The 24,534-nt window shown below is 44.3% G+C and overlaps 2 protein-coding genes across 5 annotated transcripts in view; one reads left to right on the plus strand and one right to left on the minus strand.

The window, feature by feature from the left end:
* The window catches only part of EFCAB11 (EF-hand calcium binding domain 11), a 73,894-nt gene extending 57,819 nt beyond the window's left edge, over window positions 1–16,075 (minus strand). Inside the window, exons 1-5 of one of the 3 annotated variants that reach the window (XM_077463752.1) lie at window positions 15,866–16,075; window positions 13,823–13,918; window positions 7,693–7,729; window positions 4,725–4,826; window positions 1,803–1,893 (exon numbers count right to left, since the gene is read on the minus strand). In XM_077463752.1, the coding sequence (XP_077319878.1) occupies window positions 1,803–1,893; window positions 4,725–4,826; window positions 7,693–7,729; window positions 13,823–13,918; window positions 15,866–15,946 (407 nt within the window). In that variant the 5' untranslated portion in view covers window positions 15,947–16,075. The remainder of the gene's footprint in view (window positions 1–1,802; window positions 1,894–4,724; window positions 4,827–7,692; window positions 7,730–13,822; window positions 13,919–15,865) is intronic. The other 2 variants (XM_077463753.1, XM_077463754.1) reach the window with 2 other exon arrangements.
* A 55-nt stretch (window positions 16,076–16,130) lies between these two features.
* Window positions 16,131–24,534, plus strand: part of TDP1 (tyrosyl-DNA phosphodiesterase 1) — a 165,657-nt gene continuing 157,253 nt past the window's right edge. The window contains exon 1 of one of the 2 annotated variants that reach the window (XM_077463750.1): window positions 16,131–16,222. In XM_077463750.1, the coding sequence (XP_077319876.1) occupies window positions 16,215–16,222 (8 nt within the window). In that variant the 5' untranslated portion in view covers window positions 16,131–16,214. The remainder of the gene's footprint in view (window positions 16,223–24,534) is intronic. The other variant, XM_077463751.1, reaches the window with a different exon arrangement.

A 24,534-nucleotide genomic window follows, 5' to 3' on the forward strand; every position in this document is an offset into this window, starting at 1 on the left:
TACTTCTGACTGGTACTGCTGGCGGATACTGGTACTGCTGGCTGGTACTGGTACTGCTGGTGGGTACAGGTACTACTGGTGGGTACAGGTACTACTGGTGGGTACAGGTACTACTGGTACTTCTTGCGGGTACTGGTACTACTGGTGGGTTCTGGTACTGCTGGCTGGTTCTGGTATTGCTGACTGGTACTGGTACTGCTGGCGGATACTGCTGGCTGATACTGGTACTGCTGGCGGGTACTGCTGGCTGGTACTGATGACTGGTACTCTTGGCAGGGTCCCTGACAAAGTCAAAATGATATAACTTGCAGGGCAGGGCGGGATAACATATGCACACAAGTTGTACGCTGGAAGGGGCAGTGTTATGGTGGCTGCACAAATGGTTTGCTCCTTTTCTCTATGCATGATGAATTTTAGCGTAGATTGGAGTGCACTACTTTTTTATTTTTTCATCATCACTGGGTCTCTGTGCCCCTTTCATCCAGCTGTGCTTACATAACCAATGTCATTCATATGTGCTTACATCATCCAGTTATGCACTGTGTTACAACATTCTGACATTCTCAGGGAGACAGTGCCCCTGACGAAGAATGATGTAACTTGCATTCCAAAACCTTTCCATTTTCATTACATCATCACTGGATATCTGATCTTTACGCAACACAAGCAAACCACAGTTAGTTCCCCTTTAATCCAGCTATGCTTATATGATCTACATCATTCACATTGGCTAAGTGGTTATCACCTCTGCCTAGCAGCACTAGGGTTATTGGTTTAAAGCCCAACCACAGAACTACCTTCCTGGAGTTTGCATGGTCTCCCTGTGACGGTGTTTCCACTGTGTGCTCCAGTTCCCTCCCACACAAAGACATGCTGGTAGGTTAATTAGCTCCTGTCTAAATTGGCCCTAGTATGTGTATGTATGAATGTGAGATAGGGACCTTAGATTGTAAGCTCCTTAAAGGCAACGACTGATGTGAATGTAAAATATATATGTAAAGCACTGCGTAAATTGACAGGGCTATACAAGTACCTGTAATAGTAATAACAATAATAGTAATAATAATACGCACTTAAATCAGCCAGCTCTGCCCTATGTGTTACCACATTCCGACTTCATCAGGGACAAGGTGCCTCTGATGATGAAGTCAGAATGATGTAACTTGCATGGCGAAGCTGGATAACATAAGTGCTCAAACGGTATGCAGGAAGGGGCAGTGAAGCGGTGGCTTCATAAATGCTTTGTTCTTTTTCTCCATGCATGATGATTTTAGCGCATGCAGTGGAGCGCACCACTTTTTTAAGCGTCCTTTTAACCTTTTTTTAAAAAAATAAAGCGCTGAAACTGACTTATGCAATGCAGACTGTTTACACTTCACTTCCATGTGGAGTAAATGGAGACCCTTGAGGACAAGTAATAGGCCAGTAGCGGGCATAAAGAGCATTAGACCTTCTACTTATTTCGAAGTCCATCATAAAGGATGAGCCAATGTTCTAGAGCAGGGGCCTCCAAACTACAGCCCATGGGCCAAATTCAGCCCACTGCAAGATTATATTTGGTATGCATCTAGGGTTAGTTGTCTCTCACATAGGTCTCAGTCAAACGCCCTCCTCTGGTCTTCAGCCGAGGTTTCTGTCATTGTACCATCACTTGTTGCTAAGGCCACTGATGTCCAAACAACCAATAATATGCCTGCCTCAGCATTCACAAAAGGACAGCAAGTCTGGCTGGCAAGACTCGGCAAAGAGGCTGTCAGTAGAGAACAGAACAATCTTACAAGGGGAAATGTTAGAAGTCTCACCTGAAGGCCTCTAGGACAGTGTGCTCGGGGATGCTTGGGGCCACACGTTTAAACGCCCTCTTAAAATCGTCCACATTTAAAAATCCACGACCTGTTAATAACATAGAGAGATTGAAGAGTGACGGCAAAAAAAAAAAAAAAAACCATGTGGTCCATCAAGTCTGACCCTTTTTTAAAAAAAATTATATTTCTTTTTTTTACCACTTATTGTTGACAGACTCCCTACCTCTGCTGGAAGTCTATTCCAAGCATCAATTACTCTCTTAGTAAGATAATACTTTCTAAGATTAGTTTTGAACTTTTCTCTTGCTAGTCTGAAGTCATGTCCCTGTGTTCTTGATTTTAGCCCCCTAAAGTATTAAAAAGATTCAGTCATGTATTCCTTTCCCTTCCTTTCTCCAGACTGTGCATATTAAAGGAGTTGTAAATGCAGAAGGTTTTTTTTTTTATCTTCATGCATGAAGATAAAAAGCCTTCTGTGTGCAGCACCTGCCCCAGCATCCCCTAATACTTTCCTAAGCCCAATCTCTGTTCAGCGATGTCCATGAGTCCCTCAGCTGTCAGAGACTTTCACTCCTGATTGGCTGAGACACAGCAGCGTCGCCATTGGCTCCCGAAGGTGTGAATCAAAGTCAGCCAATCAGGAGAGAGAAGGGCGGGGCCAAATGGCAGCTGTGTGTCTGAATGGACACACCGAGCTGCAGCTGGCTCAGGTTCTCCCATAGCAAGCTGCTTGCTGTGGGGACATTCGACAGGAGGGAGGGGCCAGGAGCATCGATGAGGGACCCAAGAAGAGGAAGATCTGGGCTGCTCTTGTTATTTTTATTTATTTTTTAAAACAAGACTTTACAACCACTTTAAAGTGGTTGTAAACCCTTACAACCAACTTTGACCTACAGGTAAGCCTAGATTAAGGCTTACCTGTAGGTCCAAGAAATCTCTCCTAAACCTACACGGTTTAGTAGATATTTGCTGAAAGACAGGCACCGCTGTCTACGGCGCATGTGCCGTAGACAGCGGCGCGCAGGCGCACTGAGCGCGCCGCTGTCAACGGCGATATGCCGTGAGTGGCAGCTCCCATGCGCATGCGCGGGAGTGACGTCATCGTGGCTTCGCCGAATGACAGCGGTGGAGCTGCGAGACCCCACCGAACAGATGGATGCTCCGGACTACAGGGGACAGCGGTGACATCGCTGGCTCCTGTGTCAGGTAAGTGACACATAATGGACTACTATGCGATGCATAGTAGTCCATTATGCTTTACCTTTGCAGGGAATCAAAGAGGAAGCAAACCCATCAGGGTTTACTTCCTCTTTAAGTTCCTGCAGGCTTTCCGTCTTCCATCATTTTTGTTGTCCATCTCTGGACTCGTTCTATCTTATCAATATCCTTTTGTAAGTGAGGTCTCCAGAACGGGACACAATATTCTAAATGATGTCTAACTAAAGATGAATATAGAGGAATCAGAACCTCCTTCCTCCTGCTGGTGATCCCTCTAGTGATATGAAGATCTATATAGAGGAATCAAGACTTTATTCCTCCTGCTGGTGACCCCTCTAGTGATACAAAGATCTATAGAGAGGTACCAGGACTTCCTTCCTCCTGCTGGTGACCCCTCTAGTGATACAAAGATCTATAGAGAGGTACCAGGACTTTCTTCCTCCTGCTGGTGACCCCTCTAGTGATACAAAGATCTATAGAGAGGTACCAGGACTTCCTTCCTCCTGCTGGGGATCCCTCTAGTAATATAAAGATCTAGAGAGAGGAATCAGGATGCCTTCCTCCTGCTGGCAATACCTCTAGTGATTTAAAGATCAATATAGAGGAATCAGGACCTCCTTCCTCTTGCTAGTGATCCCTCTAGTGATATAAAGATCTATGTAGAGGAATCAGGACCTCCTTCCTCCTGCTGGTAACACCTCTAGTGATATAAAGATCTATATAGAGGAATCAGGACCTCCTTCCTCCTGCTGGTGATCCCTCTAGTTATATGAAGATCTATATAGAGGAATCAGGACCTCCTTCCTCCTGCTGGTGACTGCTCTAGTGATATAAAGATCTATATAGAGGAATCAGGACTCCTTCCTCCTGCTGGTGATCCCTCTAGTGATATGAAGATCTATATAGAGGAATCAGGACCTCCTTCCTCCTGCTGGTGACCCCTCTAGTGATATGAAGATCTATATAGAGGAATCAGGACTCCTTCCTCCTGCTGGTAACCCCTCTAGTGATATAAAGATCTATATAGAGGAATCAGGACCTCCTTCCTCCTGCTGGTGATCCCTCTAGTTATATGAAAATCTATGTAGAGGAATCAGGACCTCCTTCCTCCTGCTGGTGACTGCTCTAGTGATATAAAGATCTATATAGAGGAATCAGGACTCCTTCCTCCTGCTGGTGATCCCTCTAGTTATATGAAGATCTATATAGAGGAATCAGGACTCCTTCCTCCTGCTGGTGATCCCTCTAGTAAGTTAAAGATCTATATAGAGGACTCCTTCCTCCTGCTAGTGGTCCCCCTTGTGATAATAAGGATCTATATTGAGGAATCAGGATCTCCTTCCTTCTGCTGGTGATCCCTCTAGTGCAGGGGTCTCAAACTGGTGGCTCTCCTGCTGTTGCAGAACTACAAGTCCCCTCATGCCTCTGCCTAAGGGAGTCATGCTTGTAACTGCCAGCCTTGCAATGCCTCATGGGAATTGTATTTAGGCAACAGCTGGAGGGCCACCAATTTGAGACCCCTGCTCTAGTGATAACTAAAAAACAAAGTCATTTTTACAATCAAGTAAAACAATACAGATGCAATTTTTTTTTCATCACACAGAGCAGAGCAATGAAATATCCATTTACAAGTTCCCTAGAAACTCCCGCTCACTCCAGCTCAAACTTTTGCCCATTAGCTGGCTGCGAATGAATACTTACAGTGGGTATCAAAGACGGAGAAGATCTGTCTCTGCTCTCCGAAGTTTAGCTGAGTGCTCCTTTTTACAGACATCAGCTTTACAAATTCATCAACTCGGATGCCTGGGGGTAGAAAAGATGTTTGTGCGTTATATGACTGCACAGAAGGCTCACCAAGCAATAATCTGCAGCGCCTTGAGCAGAGTACGGGGCTCCCTGGAACCAATCATTTCTCTTCTATTGATCACATACAAGCCGTGGGAAGAGGAGGCCGATGCTCAGGAGATCAGCAGCACACCGTGATACCTACAAATCTCATTCTGTAAGTCTATATAGTCAGCGCATGATACAAAAAAGAGGAGATCATATGGGCTTTGATTGTCACAGATCAGTAACTTTCCTTAAATGACTTGACGTTAGCATTGAACTTTTTGCCAACCACGTAACGCATTTATGCGACAACAAGAGAAGTGGGCTTTAAAGCAGAACTAAAGTTCCGCTGTAAGAGACAGTGAGCAGGCAGGTGTTTATTGCAGAAGAGACATAGACTGTCTCTTCTGAAAAGAAAACGCCCCTACCTGCCTGTTCGCTGTCCTCTCTGCAACTGCTTTGTGCACTGGTCCAAATCACTTGGTGGAGGGGTGATTATGGTGTGGGGTTGTTTTTTAGGCTTTGGGCTTGGCCCTTTAGTTCCAATGAAGGGAACTCTTAACACGTCAGCATACCAAGATATTTTGGACAATTTCATGCTCCCAACTTTGTGGAGGCCAACATCGTCATAGCAACCAGTGATGCTTTGAGGCCAACAGTGTCCTAGCAACCAGTGATGCTTTTAGGCCAACAGCATCCCAGTAACCAATGAAGCTTTAAGGCCAACAGGGTCCGAGTAACCAATGATGTTGCAGGGCGAACAGCATCCTAGCAACCAATGATGCTGTGAGAAAGACAGCATCCTAGCAACTAATGATGATGTAAGACTGACAGCATCCTAGCAGCCAGTGATGCTGAAGGGCTAACAGCCTACTAGCAACTAATGACTCAGTGAGACCGACAGTGTACTAGCATCCTAGCAATCAATTACTTTCTGCATGGGCATGACCTATCAACCAATTATGTTGTGAGGCCGACAGCATCCTAACAACCAATGATGTTGTGGGGCCAACAGCATCCTAGCACTCAATGATGCTTTAAGGGCAATGGCATCCTTGCAACCAATGATGCTGTGAGGGTGACAGCATCCTAGCAAACAATGATACTGTGAGGGCGAAGGCATCCTAGCAATCAATGATGCTGTGAGGATGACAGCATCCAAGCAATCAATGATGCTGTGAAGGCGACGCCATCCTAGAAACCAACGATGCTGTGAGGACAACGCCATCGTAGCAACCAACGATGTTGTGAGGGCGACGGCATCCTAGTAACCAACGATGCTGTGAGGGCGACGGCATCCCAGCAACCAACGATGCTGTGAGGGCGACAGCATCCCAGCAACCAACGATGCTGTGAGGGCGACAGCATCCCAGCTACCAACGATGCTGTGAGGGCGACAGCATCCCAGCAACCAACGATGCTGTGAGGGCGACAGCATCCCAGCAACCAACGATGCTGTGAGGGTGACAGCGCCCTAGCAACCAATGATGCTGTGAGGGTGACAGCATCCTAGCAACCAATGATGCTGTGAGGGTGACAACATGCTAGCAACCAATGATGCTGTGAGGGTGACAGCATCCTAGCAACCAATGATGTTGTGAGGATGACAACATCCTAGCAACCAATGATGCTGTGAGGGTGAAAGCATCCTAGCAACCAGTGATGCTGTGAGGATGACTGCGACCTAGCAATCAGAGATGCTGTGAGGATGACTGTGACCTAGCAATGAATGACCTCTGGGACCGACAGCATCCCAGCAACCAACGATGCTGTGAGGGTGACAGCGCCCTAGCAACCAATGATGCTGTGAGGGTGACAGCATCCTAGCAACCAATGATGCTGTGAGGGTGACAACATGCTAGCAACCAATGATGCTGTGAGGGTGACAGCATCCTAGCAACCAATGATGTTGTGAGGATGACAACATCCTAGCAACCAATGATGCTGTGAGGGTGAAAGCATCCTAGCAACCAGTGATGCTGTGAGGATGACTGCGACCTAGCAATCAGAGATGCTGTGAGGATGACTGTGACCTAGCAATGAATGACCTCTGGGACCGACAGCATCCTAGCAACCAATGATGCTGTGAGACTGAGAATGTTCTAGCAACCAGTGATGCTGTGGGGCCAACGGCCTTCTAGCAACTAATGACTCTGTGAGACTGACAGTGCCCTATCAGCTAATGAAGCTGTGAGAACAACAGCAACCTAGCACCCAATGATGCTGTGATGATGACAGCATTCTAGCAATTAATGAATTTACGAGAAGGAGAGCAACCCAGTAACCAATGACCCTGTGGGATGAACGGCATCCTAGCAACTAATGACTTAATGAGACCAACAGCATCTTAGGAACTAATGATGCTGTGAGGCTGACAGCTTCCTAGCAGCCAGGATGGCATAGCCCTGCTTACAATAGAATGAACTTAGATTTATCAACAATTTCCTAACTCAAAACTGGTGTCGCAGCCGTTGTTGGAAACTGTCACATATAAAAAGTAATTTGGTGCAGCCCTGTCTAATGCAACCATTCCGCCAGAAAAAGGGCTGCAAATGCGTTATTGAATTGCGGCCATTGTGTCCTCCTTGGCTGTATCTTTATGTCCTGTGTCAGTCCAGGAATAAACAATGCTATGCTACACTCTCAGGACCATGTAGTGCACAATCTCTGAGCAAACATAAAAAAGAAGGGAGGTGGAAAGAGATACACACAACATGAAAAACCCACAATGAGGTGATATCAGAGATGGAAATTTAGAAAAGCTAAAAAAAAAAAAAAAAAAAAATGATTAGCTCAAAATGATATAATAACTACAAAGATAGTAACACAATATACTGACCCCCAGACTTGGAGGATAATATGGAGTCAACTTCTAGCTGAAAGAGAAAGAAAACCGTCAGTATGTATGCCAGGAAATTAACTACGGTAATGTCATATTAATACAGTAACCGATAACAAATATTATATCAGATAATAAAAGGATTGTTGAAAAAAAAAATATTATAAAACCAGCACAACCCCCCCGCCGCATGCCCTCCCTTTTCCTGACCTGCTGGGCTGTGTGCTCTGATAAGGGTCTGGTAAGGATTTAGAGGGGACAGCCACTCTGTTTTTTTTGGCGTGGGGGGTTCCCCTTAAATTCTGTACCAGACCAAAGGGTCTGGTATTCTCTTGGAGGGGGAACCCATGCTGTTTTTGTTTTTTTAGATTTGCCTGGAGCTCCCCCTAAAGATTCATACTAGAGAAAGTGCCTGCTATTGTAGGGGATCAAAGTTGGATCCCTGTGCATTGAATTTGGATGGATGTCGGACTTCAAAGCGCAGAGCAAAGTTGGGTCCAAAGTGGTATGACTGTCGTGTCGTACCAGTGTGAGCCCGGCCCCAGGCCCCTTTCGCACTGCCACAACCTAACAGTAGTGCGATTATACCGCGATTTTCATGGGACTTGGAAAAGTCACAAAAAGTGTGAAAGGGGCCTAAGCCAGGAAATGTACAAATACCCCCAAAGTGACCACTTTTTGTAAAGCAGATATTCCAAGGTACTCAGTAAGAGGCATGGTGAATTTTTCACGTAATCGTTTTTTCCCACAATTCTTTGTAAAGTTCAGATTTTTTTAATTTTTATTTTCACAAAATGTACATATTAACAGGTTATTTCTCTCACACAGCATTTGCATACTTGCAATACAAAATACATTTAGCTACTCTTCCCAAGTATGGTGATACCTCATGTGTACAGAGGCCCAACATGCAAGGAGCACCCTCAGGCATTCTAGGGACATAAATTATACATCTAATTTCTTGACTACCTATTACACTTTTGAAGGCCTGGAGCACCAGGACAATGCAAACGCCCAAAAAAATTACCCCATTATGGAAAGTAAACACCCCAACGTACAATCTATGAGGCATAATAAATCTTTTGAATATGTCCTTTTTTTCTACAGGTTTTTGGAAAATGTGGAAAGAAAATGAAAAAGCATGTTCTTACACATTTTTACGGCACAGATGAGCACTCACTGATGGGTACAGATGAGCACTAATAGGGAACTGATGAGCACTAATAGGGCACTGTAGTGGCACTGATGAGCACTGTAGGGGCACTGATGAGCACTGTAGGGGCACTAAATACAGCCGTCACACTGTGTCTCCCTCCTCTCCTCACAAGCTGTATCGGGGTGAGGAGAGGAGAGAGCTGAACCAGATATAACGTCAGTTTGTTGAAAAAATGATCACTCCATCATTGGACAGAGCAATCACGTGGTAAAAGGCCGCTGTGATTGGTCCTTCCCCCCCCATGACGTGCTGGGTAGGGGGGATTCAAGAAGCGGGTGCACGTCAGTAGACTCCCTGCCAGAACTAGTCGGCCGCACTGTTGCCGTCATTCAGCTATAGAGCAGTCAGCAAGTGGTTAAAGCAGAAAGCAACTTCTGCTGATTCTATTCCTATTGAAAGTTTTTTTTTTCTGGGAAATGTCGCCTGTTAAGCAAAGCAGAACATTTTACCCCACCCCTCCCCCGCAACCTCCTAGGACACGCGCCCCATGAGACTGCGGAAGCATTAAGTGCAGTGTGTCTCACGCATGCATAGTGGGAAACAGCCTGTGAAACACAAGGAAGTCACAGTTGCCCTACCACACTGCAGTGAAGTGAAGACCGACAAAAAAAACATCCCGGGTGACAACAGTGTTGGATCCCTGGGCTGGCAAGTGTCTGTATGTTACACATTTGCCGACCAGCAGTATAACATATGCTGCTGTCTGATGGCTGTGACCAATCACAGCACAGAGATCTGTTTGAACACAAATCTGGCTGCTTCTGCTTCCTAATCTCACTTAGGCCCCTTTCACACCATTTTATTCTTTAGGGTGTCTGAAAAAAAAAATTATATATATATATATATATATATATATATAATGTTTGGTGGTCCTAAGTAATTTTCTACCCAAAAAAACTTGTAAACAAGTGTCAAAAAAAGGCTTGGTCCTTAAATGGTTAAACATTTACTTGCAGCACAAGATTGTCTGCAAATAAAGTTTTCTATTATTTAAAAAAAAAATACTTTATAGACTTGTAACACAAAACACTTAAGCCCCTGTACACACGGTCGGACATTCTGCCAACCAAATCTGTTGGATTTTGTCCGTCGGATTTTGTCCGAAACTGTTGCATACACACGGTCGGACCAAGTTGACAGAAAATCCGATCATTCAGAACGTGATGACGTTATTTCGTTACGACGGGACTACGTTCAGGCTAGTAGCCAATAGCTTTGGTGTAGGAATTTGATCTGAGCATGCGTGGCACTTTGTCCGATCGGAATTCTCTACACACGATCGGAGTTAGAAAATTGATATTCTGAAGGAATCAGTCTGATGCATACCACACACAGTCGGATTATCCGTCAACACGGTCTGATAGGACACATTCCGACGGATTCTCCGACCGTGTGTACAAGGGCTAACACAGAAATGTAAACACAACTGACTAAAAACTGTCAGTCTCTACTGACATCTTGTGGCCAAACAATAAAACTACTACAGGATAATGTGACTGTAATCCCCGATGCCTCGTGTGATATTTAATGTGTTCATGTCAAATCAAAAGCCACCTTCAACCGTTATAAATTTTCAGCTTTTATTAACCATTGAAGACCAGGCTTCTTCTGGCACTTTTTGTTTACAGGTTTAAATCTGTATTTTTTTGCTAGCCACTTAAAGATCGGGCCTCTTTTTCACACTTGGTGTTTACAAGTTAAAAACAAGCTAGAAATTTACTTAGGCCGCGTACACACGCGGGGACTGTTCGCCCAACTTTGTCTGTCCAACAGTTTCGGCAAACAGTCCGCTCAAAATTAGCATGGACGGACATGGCCACACACGACGGACGAACAGTTTGCTGAAACCGTGCGCGATGACGTGAACGGCACGTACGACGGGACGGAAAATACGACGTCCTATACACTGCATTATAACTTTCGGCGTGAAAATCCTTTCTGAGCATGCGCGCAACTTTGTTTGACGAACAAGCCTACACACGAGCGGACTGTTCGCTGAAACAAGGTTTCAGCGGACAGTTTTACGGAATTTCCGAAAAACCTTGTTCGTCAAACTGTCCGCTGAAACTGTCCGCTGAAAGCCCACACACGAGCGGACTGTCCGCCCAAACACTGTTCAGCGGACAAAGTTGGGCGAACAGTCCGCCCGTGTGTACGCGGCCTTAGAACCCCCAAACATTATACATTTTTTTACAGTTAGAATCACTCCCTAGGACACTTAACCTCTTCATCGCCCCCTAGTGTTTAACCCCTTCCCTGCCAGTGTCATTTACACCGTAATCAGTGCCTTTTTATAGCACTGATCACTGTATAAATGACAATGGTCCCAAAATAGTGTCAAAAGTGTCCGCCATAATGTCGCAGTTACGATAAAAATAGCAGATCGCCGCTATTACTAATAATAAAAAATTAAAATGCCATAAAACAATCCCCTATTTTGTAGATGCTATAACTTTTACGCAAACTAATCAATATACGCTTATTGCGTTTTTTTTACCGAAAATATGTAGAATACATATCAGCCTAAACTGAGAAAAAAAAATTTTTTTTATATATTTTTGGGGATATTTTTTATAGCAAAGGGTAAAAAATATTGCTTTTTTTTTTAAACTGTCACTCTTTTTTGTTTATAGCGCAAAAAATAAAAACCGCAGAGGTGATCAAATACCACCAAAAAAAGCTGTATTTGCGGGGAAAAAGGACAACGTGGGTGCAACGTCGCACGACTGCGCAATTGTCAGTTAAAGTGACTCAGTGCCGCATCGCAAAAAGTGCTCTGGTCAGGAAGGGGGTAAAATCTTCCGGGGCTGAATCGGTTAAATATGAAATCAAAGTAAGAGCGCTACCTTGTGCTAAACTAATACATCAATAACACAAAATAAATAACAATATGACATAAAAAAAATCAATGATGATATAAGGAAGTGATGATAGTCCATAAAAAATAAATGTGTAGAGAGTTCATGAACTTCAAACTCTGCAGTGCTGCTTCAAAGAGTTTGCAATATAAAGTGCCAAGTGCTAAGAAGATAATCCGTGTGATCCGTGCTCCCCTTTGTGTGCCCCCCCCCCCACTCACCAGAAATCCAGGAATTCCATAACAGAAGTCACAAGCCCTCAGGAGGGTGGCTGGGTTCTATGGTTCCATGAGTTGTATCTCTAGCTGCAGCGTTCATTGTTCAGAAATCCAGGGCTCCCCACCAGAAATCACAGACGCTTCGGAGGATAGCTGAGCTGTAGTTCCACGAGCCATGTCTCCAGCCATACCATGCCTTGTTCTCAGCGAATCATCAGGGATAAATGGCAAAGAAAGCAATATAGCCTAATTCAGTTTGTTTATTGCAAAAAATAACAAACAATATCCACTCACATGTTAAAAACATTGCAAACAGCGTTAAAAACCCGGAACAGGAAGCCGCTGTCAACTTGCGTCTCACCGACCGGAAATTGTATCACCATCTGTGTTTTTGTCCCGTCCATGGGACGTTATCAAAGGTTATCCTTTGATAACGTCTTGTGGGCAGGACGAAACGCGCCAGTGGACCATGGGTGGTGAGTGTCAAGGCTGGGCTCAGCCATTCCTTCTCTGAGCTGGCCGCTCAGCTGTCGGCTAATTGCCAGCTCCTATCTCTCCACAGTGACTCACCTGTTGATGAAACACTGTAGGCCCCGCCAAGGCCGATGCTTCCTTCGTATCGCGTCCCGGCGCCACCATCCTCACTAAGGGAAACAGGCAGTGGAGCCTTGTGTCTTCACTCTCCGTTTCCTACTGCACATGCGCGAGTTGCACAGCGCTTTGTGAATGGGGCACGCTATGTTCTGGGACACACACATTTCCTGGAACACAGCTTGCCACATTCCCCAGAAGAAAATGCGAGGAGGAGAGAAGACTGAAGATCCCCGCGGAGTAGGAAGGGGCAGATTGGGAAGACTGCCTAGCAACAGGAGTTTCTGGTAAGTTAAAAAAAAAATTCTAATTTTTTTTTTAAATAATATTAATGCTATATATTTTTTTTATTTTTTTTTGCGTGGTCCTCCACTTTAAGCCTGCTCGTCAGTCCTGCCTACTTAAGCCGTCCAGTCCAGTTGATCTCTGCCTTCGCCTTGGTCACATCTCTAGAGACGCTTGCCTGTGTTCCTTTTAAAGATTTGCTTCACCGACATTCCTTCTGGCTCCAGATCCTGCTTGCTGTTCTACTACGCTCATCTCTGGCTCCCTGACGTTTAGGCTTGTCTGACTATCCGTTTTGGTTCCTGAACTCTGACTACGTTTACTCTGTTTACCTTTTTTTTTTAATTATTATTACACAAGTGTGATTTAACTGTACTTCTGTCTCAGTCTGATTCATGGTTTCTGATAGTGACGCAATTTCCAGTCGGTGAGACGCAACTCAAGAGCCGCTTACGGGTTTTTTAACGCAGTTTTCAATGTTTTAACATGTCAGTGGATATTGTTAGTTAATTATGCAATAATCAAATGGAATTTTGCTATATCACTCTCTTTGCCATTTATCCCATGACATTATCTTCTGATGGCTCCTTCCAGCAGGATAATACACCATGTCACAAAGCTCCAATCATCTCACCACTGGACAATGAGGTCCCTGTCCTCCAATGGCCTCCACACTCACCACATCTCATCCAATAGAGCACCTTTGGGATGTGGTGGAACAGGAGATGATTGGCATCATGAATGTGCAGCTGACAAATCTGCAGCAACTGGGTGATGCTATCATGTCACTATGGACCAAAATCTCTGAGGAACGTTTACAACACCTTGTTGTATCTGTGCCACCAAGAATTAAAGCAGTTCTGAAGGCAAAAGGGGGTCCAACCCGGTACTAGCAAGGTGTAGCTAATAAAGTGGCCGGTGAGTGTGTGACAGGCAGGCGGCAAAACACGGACATGGATTACCTTGTAGGGTTTATACCCGAACAACATCACCACAGCAACCTTGAAGTCTTCTCTACTCAGATATCCTTTCTGTCCCTCGTCACAAGCTGCAAACACCTGAAGAAATACAACGGGATACAATGTAACATCCCCCGTCATGCGGCGTAACATCCCCCGTCATACGACGTAGCATCCCCCGTCATACGACGTAGCATCCCCCGTCATACGACGTAGCATCCCCCGTCATACGAAGTAGCATCCCCCATCATACAACATAACATCCCCGTCATATGATGTAACATCCCCGTCATACGATGTAACATACACATCATACGACATAACATCCCCCGTCATACGACATAACATCCCCCATCATATGATGTAACATCACCATCATACAACATAACATCCCCGTCATATGTTGTAACATCCCCGTCATACGACGTAACATCCCCTATCATACGACATAACATCCCCCATCATATGATGTAAAATCCCCGTCATACGATGTAACATACACATCATACGACATAACATCTCCTGTCATATGACATAACATCCCCGTCATACAACGTAACATCCACATCATACGACGTAACATCCACATCATACGACGTAACATCCCCATCATATGATGTAACATCCCCGTCATACAATGTAACATTCCTGTTATACGACGTAACACCCCCTCCCCCCAGACTACAACACATCTCCACCATCACTGATCGAGGAATGATGACATAATTATGAGTTTATTCATCCATATAGCTCTGACATATACTGCAGTGCTGTACCCACTTCAGCCCCGGAAGGGTTTTTCCCTCTTAATGACCAGACCATTTTTTGCGATATGGCACTGCGTTACTTTAACTGTTAGCACAATTGATGTCCTTTTGTTCCCACAAATAGAGCTTTCTTTTGGTGGTATTTGATCCGCTTTGCGGTTTTTATTTTTTGCGCTACAAACAAAAGATACAGATAATTTTGAAAAAAAAATAAAAAATTTTACCTTTTGCTATAATAAATATCCAATAAAAAATGTTCAAAAAAAAAATGTCTTCATCAGTTTAGGCTGATATGTATTCTTCTACATATTTTTGGTAAAAAAAAAAATATATATATATATGCACATATTGATTGGTTTGCTCAAAAGTTATAGCATCTACAAAATAGGGGATAAATTTGTGCCACTTTTTTTTTATTAGTAATGGCAGTGAACCGCGATTTTTAGTGGGACTGCAACATTGCGGCCGATTCATCGAACACTTTTGACAATTTTTTTGGGACCAGCTATAAAAACACACTGATTACTGTATAAATGTCACTGGCAGGGAAAGGGTTGACACTAGGGGTGATCAAGGGGTTAAATGTGTTCCCTGGGAGGTGTTTCTAACTGGGGGGAGGGGACTGACTGGAGGAGGAGAGAGATTGCTGTTCCTGATCACTAGGAAGGGCAAATCTCTCTCTCCTCCCCTGACAGAACAGGGATCTTTGTGTTTACATTGACAGATCCCCGTTCTGGCTCTCTGAGGAGCGATCACGGGTGGCCTATCAGACATAACGGCTGCCGAGTCAGGTGCAGAGGCTCCGGCGGTCGCAGCCCCCTTGAGCTTAAGTGGCAGTTGTACAGCTACGTCAATTCGCGCAGACGTGCCAGCTGGTCGGCATTCAGGTACAAAGAATACTCAGCCAGTCACAACAGTCTCTGCACCAGAGGAGCTTACACTCTAAAGTCCCCTCCCCCCACATCACACACCATTATTATTATACAGGTATATAGCTCTCACATATACCGCAGTGCTGTACAACGTGTCAGTGTCCTCTGTACATCACTGCGGTATATGTCAGAGCTATATAAATGTATAATAATAATAATGGTGTGTGATGAGGGGACATTAGAGTGTAAGCTCCTCTGGTACAGACTGATGTGACTGGCTCAGTGTTTTCTGTACAGCACTGCGGTATATGTCAGCGCTATATACCTGTATTTTAATAGAATAGTGTGTGATGAGGGGGGGCATTAGAGTGTAAGCTCCCGTGGTGAGGAATAGGTCAGCGTCTCACCGATCGGAAGCTCTCCGCCTCTCCCCGCACGGACATTCTCTCGGACTCGGGTTTAGTGCTTCTTTGCGGAAGAGTCACCATGACAACCGAACTTCCGAAATTGCCGCCTGGAGACAGAGGAGACTCCGGATTGGTAGTCTCTGCTGACGTTAGGGGACCACCAGCTCCTATTGGCTGAAGGGAGTCGGGAACCCGTCCCAGGAGAGAACTCGGCGCTGGAATAGCGTCATAGAAACATATTCATTGTGGCCAGCAGAGGGCGGCGGATGTTTGTATTGGTTGCCGAACGCTGACATCTTCTGGTGCGCCGAGTTGTGACGTCAGAAAACAGCGACCCAAGTGGAGCAGAATGAGCAGGTGACAGCTGGGAGAACACACTGATACAATGTAACACTGAGGGATAAATGGGGTGGAGCAGACACTGATACAATGTAACACTGAGGGATAGATGGGATGGAGTAGACACTGATACAATGTAACACTGAGGGATAAATGGGATGGAGCAGACACTGATACAATGTAACACTGAGGGATAGATGGGATGGAGTAGACACTGATACAATGTAACACTGAGGGATAAATGGGGTGGAGTAGACACTGATACAATGTAACACTGAGGGATAAATGGGATGGAGTAGACACATACAATGTAACACTGAGGGATAAATGGGGTGGAGCAGACACTGATACAATGTAACACTGAGGGATAAATGGGGGGGGAGCAGACACTGATACAATGTAACACTGAGGGATAAATGGGATGGAGTAGACACTGATACAATGTAACACTGAGAGATAAATGGGGTGGAGTAGACACTGATACAATGTAACACTGAGGGATAAATGGGATGGAGTAGACACTGATACAATGTAACACTGAGGGATAAATGGGGTGGAGCAGACACTGATACAATGTAACACTGAGGGATAGATGGGATGGAGTAGACACTGATACAATGTAACACTGAGGGATAAATGGGGTGGAGTAGACACTGATACAATGTAACACTGAGGGATAAATGGGATGGAGTAGACACATACAATGTAACACTGAGGGATAAATGGGGTGGAGCAGACACTGATACAATGTAACACTGAGGGATAAATGGGGGGGGGAGCAGACACTGATACAATGTAACACTGAGGGATAAATGGGATGGAGTAGACACTGATACAATGTAACACTGAGAGATAAATGGGGTGGAGTAGACACTGATACAATGTAACACTGAGGGATAAATGGGATGGAGTAGACACTGATACAATGTAACACTGAGGGATAAATGGGATGGAGCAGACACTGATACAATGTAACACTGAGGGATAAATGGAGGGGGGGGGAGCAGACACTGATACAATGTAACACTGAGGGATAAATGGGATGGAGTAGACACTGATACAATGTAACACTGAGGGATAAATGGGATGGAGTAGACACTGATACAATGTAACACTGAGGGATAAATGGGATGGAGTAGACACTGATACAATGTAACACTGAGGGATAGATGGGATGGAGTAGACACTGATACAATGTAACACTGAGAGATAAATGGGGTGGAGCAGACACTGATACAATGTAACACTGAGAGATAAATGGGGTGGAGTAGACACTGATAAAATGTAACACTGAGGGATAAATGGGGTGGAGCAGACACTGATACAATGTAACACTGAGGGATAAATGGGGGGGGGGGGGAGCAGACACTGATACAATGTAACACTGAGGGATAAATGGGATGGAGTAGACACTGATACAATGTAACACTGAGAGATAAATGGGGTGGAGTAGACACTGATACAATGTAACACTGAGGGATAAATGGGATGGAGTAGACACTGATACAATGTAACACTGAGGGATAAATGGGATGGAGTAGACACTGATACAATGTAACACTGAGGGATAAATGGGATGGAGTAGACACTGATACAATGTAACACTGAGGGATAAATGGGGTGGAGCAGACACTGATACAATGTAACACTGAGGGATAAATGGGGTGGAGCAGACACTGATAAAATGTAACACTGAGGGATAAATGGGATGGAGTAGACACTGATGCAATGTAACACTGAGGGATAAATGGGATGGAGTAGACACTGATACAATGTAACACTGAGGGATAAATGGGATGGAGTAGACACATACAATGTAACACTGAGGGATAAATGGGGGGGGGAGCAGACACTGATACAATGTAACACTGAGGGATAAATGGGATGGAGTAGACACTGATACAATGTAACACTGAGGGATAAATGGGATGGAGCAGACACTGATACAATGTAACACTGAGGGATAAATGGGATGGAGTAGAAACTGATACAATGTAACACTGAGGGATAAATGGGATGGAGTAGACACTGATAAAATGTAACACTGAGGGATAAATGGGATGGAGTAGACACTGATGCAATGTAACACTGAGGGATAAATGGGATGGAGTAGACACTGATACAATGTAACACTGAGGGATAAATGGGATGGAGTAGACACATACAATGTAACACTGAGGGATAAATGGGGGGGGGGGGAGCAGACACTGATACAATGTAACACTGAGGGATAAATGGGATGGAGTAGACACTGATACAATGTAACACTGAGGGATAAATGGGATGGAGTAGACACTGATACAATGTAACACTGAGGGATAAATGGGATGGAGTAGACACTGATACAATGTAACACTGAGGGATAAATGGGGTGGAGCAGACACTGATACAATGTAACACTGAGGGATAAATGGGGGGGGGGGAGCAGACACTGATACAATGTAACACTGAGGGATAAATGGGATGGAGTAGACACTGATACAATGTAACACTGAGGGATAAATGGAGGGGGGGGAGCAGACACTGATACAATGTAACACTGAGGGATAAATGGGATGGAGTAGACACTGATACAATGTAACACTGAGGGATAAATGGGATGGAGTAGACACTGATACAATGTAACACTGAGGGATAAATGGGATGGAGTAGACACTGATACAATGTAACACTGAGGGATAAATGGGATGGAGTAGACACTGATACAATGTAACACTGAGGGATAAATGGGATGGAGTAGACACTGATACAATGTAACACTGAGGGATAAATGGGATGGAGTAGACACTGATACAATGTAACACTGAGGGATAAATGGGATGGAGTAGACACTGATACAATGTAACACTGAGGGATAAATGGGATGGAGTAGACACTGATACAATGTAACACTGAGGGATAAATGGGATGGAGTAGACACTGATACAATGTAACACTGAGGGATAAATGGGGTGGAGCAGACACTGATACAATGTAACACTGAGGGATAAATGGGGTGGAGCAGACACTGATACAATGTAACACTGAGGGATAAATGGGATGGAGTAGACACATACAATGTAACACTGAGGGATAAATGGGGTGGAGCAGACACTGATAAAATGTAACACTGAGGGATAAATGGGATGGAGTAGACACTGATACAATGTAACACTGAGGGATAAATGGGATGGAGTAGACACTGATACAATGTAACACTGAGGGATAAATGGGATGGAGTAGACACTGATACAATGTAACACTGAGGGATAAATGGGATGGAGTAGACACTGATACAATGTAACACTGAGGGATAAATGGGGTGGAGTAGACACTGATACAATGTAACACTGAGGGATAGATGGGATGGAGTAGACACTGATACAATGTAACACTGAGAGATAAATGGGGTGGAGTAGACACTGATACAATGTAACACTGAGGGATAAATGGGGGGGGGGGGGAGCAGACACTGATACAATGTAACACTGAGGGATAAATGGGTTGGAGTAGACACTGATACAATGTAACACTGAGGGATAAATGGGGTGGAGCAGACACTGATAAAATGTAACACTGAGGGATAAATGGGATGGAGTAGACACTGATACAATGTAACACTGAGGGATAAATGGGGTGGAGTAGACACTGATACAATGTAACACTGAGGGATAAATGGGGGGGGAAGCAGACACTTATACAATGTAATACTGAGGGATAAATGGGGTGGAGCAGACACTGATACAATGTAACACTGAGAGATAAATGGGGTGGAGCAGACACTTATACAATGTAACACTGAGGGATAAATGGGGTGGAGCAGACACTGATACAATGTAACACTGAGGGATAAATGGGATGGAGTAGACACTGATACAATGTAACACTGAGAGATAAATGGGGTGGAGCAGACACTGATACAATGTAACACTGAGGGATAAATGGGGTGGAGCAGACACTGATACAATGTAACACTGAGGGATAAATGGGGGGGGGGGAGCAGACACTGATACAATGTAACACTGAGGGATAAATGGGGGGAGCAGACACTTATACAACGTAATACTGAGGGATAAATGGGGTGGAGCAGACACTGATACAATGTAACACTGAGGGATAAATGGGAGAGGAGCAGACACTGATACAATGTAACAGGGATAAATGGGGTGGAGCAGACACTGATACAATGTAACACTGAGGGATAAATGGGGGGGGGGGGAGCAGACACTTATACAATGTAATACTGAGGGATAAATGGGGTGGAGCAGACACTGATACAATGTAACACTGAGGGATAAATGGGGTGGAGCAGACACTGATACAATGTAACACTGAGGGATAAATGGGATGGAGTAGACACTGATACAATGTAACACTGAGAGATAAATGGGGTGGAGCAGACACTGATACAATGTAACACTGAGGGATAAATGGGGTGGAGCAGACACTGATACAATGTAACACTGAGGGATAAATGGGGGGGGGGGGACACTTATACAACGTAATACTGAGGGATAAATGGGGTGGAGCAGACACTGATACAATGTAACACTGAGGGATAAATGGGAGAGGAGCAGACACTGATACAATGTAACAGGGATAAATGGGGTGGAGCAGACACTGATACAATGTAACACTGAGGGATAAATGGGGGGGGGGGGGAGCAGACACTTATACAATGTAATACTGAGGGATAAATGGGGTGGAGCAGACACTGATACAATGTAACACTGAGGGATAAATGGGGTGGAGCAGACACTGATACAATGTAACACTGAGGGATAAATGGGATGGAGTAGACACTGATACAATGTAACACTGAGAGATAAATGGGGTGGAGCAGACACTGATACAATGTAACAGGGATAAATGAGGGGGAGCAGACACTGATACAATGTAACACAGAGATCAATGGGGGGAGCAGACACTGATACAATGTAACACTGAGGGATAAATGGGGGAGTGCAGTGTGACATGCGCCGTGTGTGCCCGGCCGTGAAGCTGAAAGCCGTCACAGCCGGGTGCCAAGAGGAGGTGGAGAGGAGCGACCCTCCGTTCGGCCACATTGCTGGACCGTGGAACAGGTAAGTGTTTATTAAAAATCAACAACTACACTTTTTGTAGCTGCTGACTTTTTAATAAACATAAAAAGCCTGGAACTTTGCTTTAAAATCTTCTTTTTTTTTTTGCTAGAAAATTACTTAGAACCAGTAAACATTATATATATATATACAGTGGTGTGAAAAAGTGTTTGCCCCCTTCCTCATTTCCTGTTCCTTTGCATGTTTGTCACACTTAAGTGTTTCGGAACATCAAACCAATTTAAACAATAGTCAAGGACAACACAAGTAAACACAAAATGCAATTTGTAAATGAAGGTGTTTATTATTAAAGGTGAAAAAAAATCCAAACCATAATGGCCCTGTGTGAAAAAGTGATTGCCCCCTAAACCTAATAACTGGTTGGGCCACCCTTAGCAGCAACAACTGCAACCAAGCGTTTGCGATAACGTGCAATGAGGCTTTTACAGCGTCCTGGAGGAATTTTGGCCCACTCATCTTTGCAGAATTGTCCTAATTCAGTTACATTAGAGGGTTTTCGAGCATGAACGGCCTTTTTAAGGTCATACCACAACATCTCAATAGGATTCAGGTCAGGACTTTGGCTAGGCCACTCCAAAGTCTTCATTTTGTTTTTCTTCAGCCATTCGGTGGTGGACTTGCTGGTGTGTTTAGGATCATTGTCCTGCTGCAGAACCCAAGTTCGTTTCAGCTTGACTACACGAACAGATGGTCGGACATTCTCCTTCAGGATCTCTTGGTAGACAGCAGAATTCATAGTTCCTTTTATCACGGCAAGTCTTCCAGGTCCTGAAGCAGCAAAACAGCCCCAGACCATCACACTACCACCACCATATTTTACTGTTGGTATAATGTTCTTTTTATGAAATGCAGTGTTCCTTCTACGCCAGATATACTTGGACACACACCTTCCAAAGAGTTCCACTTTTGTCTCATCGGTCCACAGAATGTTGTCCCAAAAGTCTTGGGGATCATCAAGATGTGTTGTGGAGAAATTGAGACGAGCTTTGATGTTCTTTTTGCTCAGCAGTGGTTTTCTCCTTGGAACTCTGCCATGCAGGCCATTTTTGCCCAGTCTTTTCCTGATGGTGGAGGCATGAACGCTGACCTTAACTGAGGCAAGTGAGGCCTGCAGTTCCTTGGACGTTGTTGTGGGGTCTTTTGTGACCTCTTGGATGAGTCGTCGCTGCGCTCTTGGGGTAATTTTGGGCGGCCGGCCACTCCTGGGAAGGTTCACCACTGTTCCATGTCTTCGCCATTTGTGGATAATGGCTCTCACTGTGGTTCGCTGGATTCCCAAAGCTTTGGAAATGGCTTTATAACCCTTTCCAGACTGATAGATCTCAATTACTTTCTTTCTCAATTGTTCCTGAATTTCTTTGGGTCTCGGCATGATGTGTAGCTTTTAAGGATCTTCTGGTGGACCTAAGGCCTCTTTCACACGGGACGGATCAGTAAAGATCCGCCCCGTGATGATCCGCTCGCTCAGCGGGGATCGCTCCGTTGTCCCCGCTGAGCCGGCTGCGGACAGGGCGGTCTCCGCACACTGTGCGGGGACCGCCCTGTCAGCTCTCCACTCTCCTCTATGGGGATCGGATGAGCACGGACCGTCTGTCCGTGTTCATCCGATCCGCTCTGCAGACGGACAGAAAAATAGGATTTTCCTCCGTCTGCAGAATCGGACATTTGCGGAGGCGGACAATAGCGGGTGTCTGCGGATGCTCATCCGCAGACACCCGCTATCCCATAGGGATGAATGGATGTCCGTATTTCATCCGCAAACGGATGGATGAAATACGGACATACCATCAGCATGTGTGAAAGGGGCCTTACTGTGTCAAGCAGCTCCTATTTAAGTGATGCCTTGATTGTGAACAGGTGTGGCAATAATCAGGCCTGGGTGTGGCTAGAGAAATTGAACTCAGGTGTGGACAACCACAGTTATAGTATGTTTTAACAAGGGGGGCAATCACTTTTTCACACAGGGCCATGATGGTTTGGATTTTTTTTCACCTTTAATAATAAACACCTTCATTTACAAATTGCATTTTGTGTTTACTTGTGTTGTCCTTGACTATTGTTTAAATTGGTTTGATGTTCCGAAACACTTAAGTGTGACAAACATGCAAAGGAACAGGAAATGAGGAAGGGGGCAAACACTTTTTCACACCACTGTGTGTGTATATATATATATATATATATATATATATATATATATATATATATATATTTTTTTTTTAAGTAGAGACCCTAGAGAATAAAATGGTGTTTGATGCACTATTTTATGTCGCACTGTATTTGCACAGCGGTCTTTCAAATTATTATTTTTTGGAAACAATTACGTTAACAAAAATCAACTAACCAATGGAGTTAGCCCAATTTTTTTATTTTTTTTGTATAATGTGAAAGATTTTACTCTAAAGCCTCATACACACGATAGGACTTTGTACAAACTTTCCCTTGGATTTTTGTACAAAGGGCGTCGGCCCTGAACTTGTATTGCATACACACAGCAGGACTTTTTCAGCCAACTTTCACCAAATCACGTGGTTTTTCTGCTCTTTACCGCCACCTTTGGTCAACTTCTGTATTGTTGGCTGATCTTTTGCATTGGTTCTGAGCATGCCTGTTTGTACTTTGTACAAAAGTCCTATGGTTTTCTGTACACACGATCAGACTTTGCTCCATCGGACTTTTGTTGCCAGAAAGTTTGTCCGTTCACACAGCCAACAAAAGTCTGATGAAAACCAAAAAAGTTTGTCCGATGGAGCGTACACACGGTCGGATGTTGCTCCAAAACAGCTAATTTGCATGTTTGTTGTCAAAAAGTCTGATCGTGTGTATGGGCCTTAAGAAAAAAAAAAAATCTAATTTTGGCCAGAATCGTGCAGCTCTTCTATCCCGCTTAAAGGAGCAGACGTACAGCTATGACGGCTCGTGGGATCGTGCCGACCTGCCGCCGTATAATGATGGGGTCTGGTCGGCAATCGGTTAATGTGTTGTTTTTGTTTTGTTTTTTTGCTGAAATTTTGTGTTTCCTAGACCTTTTGAGGTAATATCGTGTGACATAAAAAATTTAATATACCACTATTTTATTCTCTAGGGTGTCTGCTTTCATTAAATATGTAAAGTTTGGGGGTTTTATGTAATCTTCAGGCCTAAAATGATTTTTAAAAATGCAAAAACAGCTCTGACTGTCAAAGGGTTAAAGGATAAGTTCACCTTCGGGAACATGTTACATGTTCTACCCATAAGATATTTGTTTTTTAA

Source organism: Lithobates pipiens, unplaced genomic scaffold (assembly GCF_037356315.1).
Source record: "Lithobates pipiens isolate NorthernLeopardFrog02 unplaced genomic scaffold, aLitPip1_a1.2 Scaffold_30, whole genome shotgun sequence".
Taxonomy (NCBI): domain Eukaryota; kingdom Metazoa; phylum Chordata; class Amphibia; order Anura; family Ranidae; genus Lithobates; species Lithobates pipiens.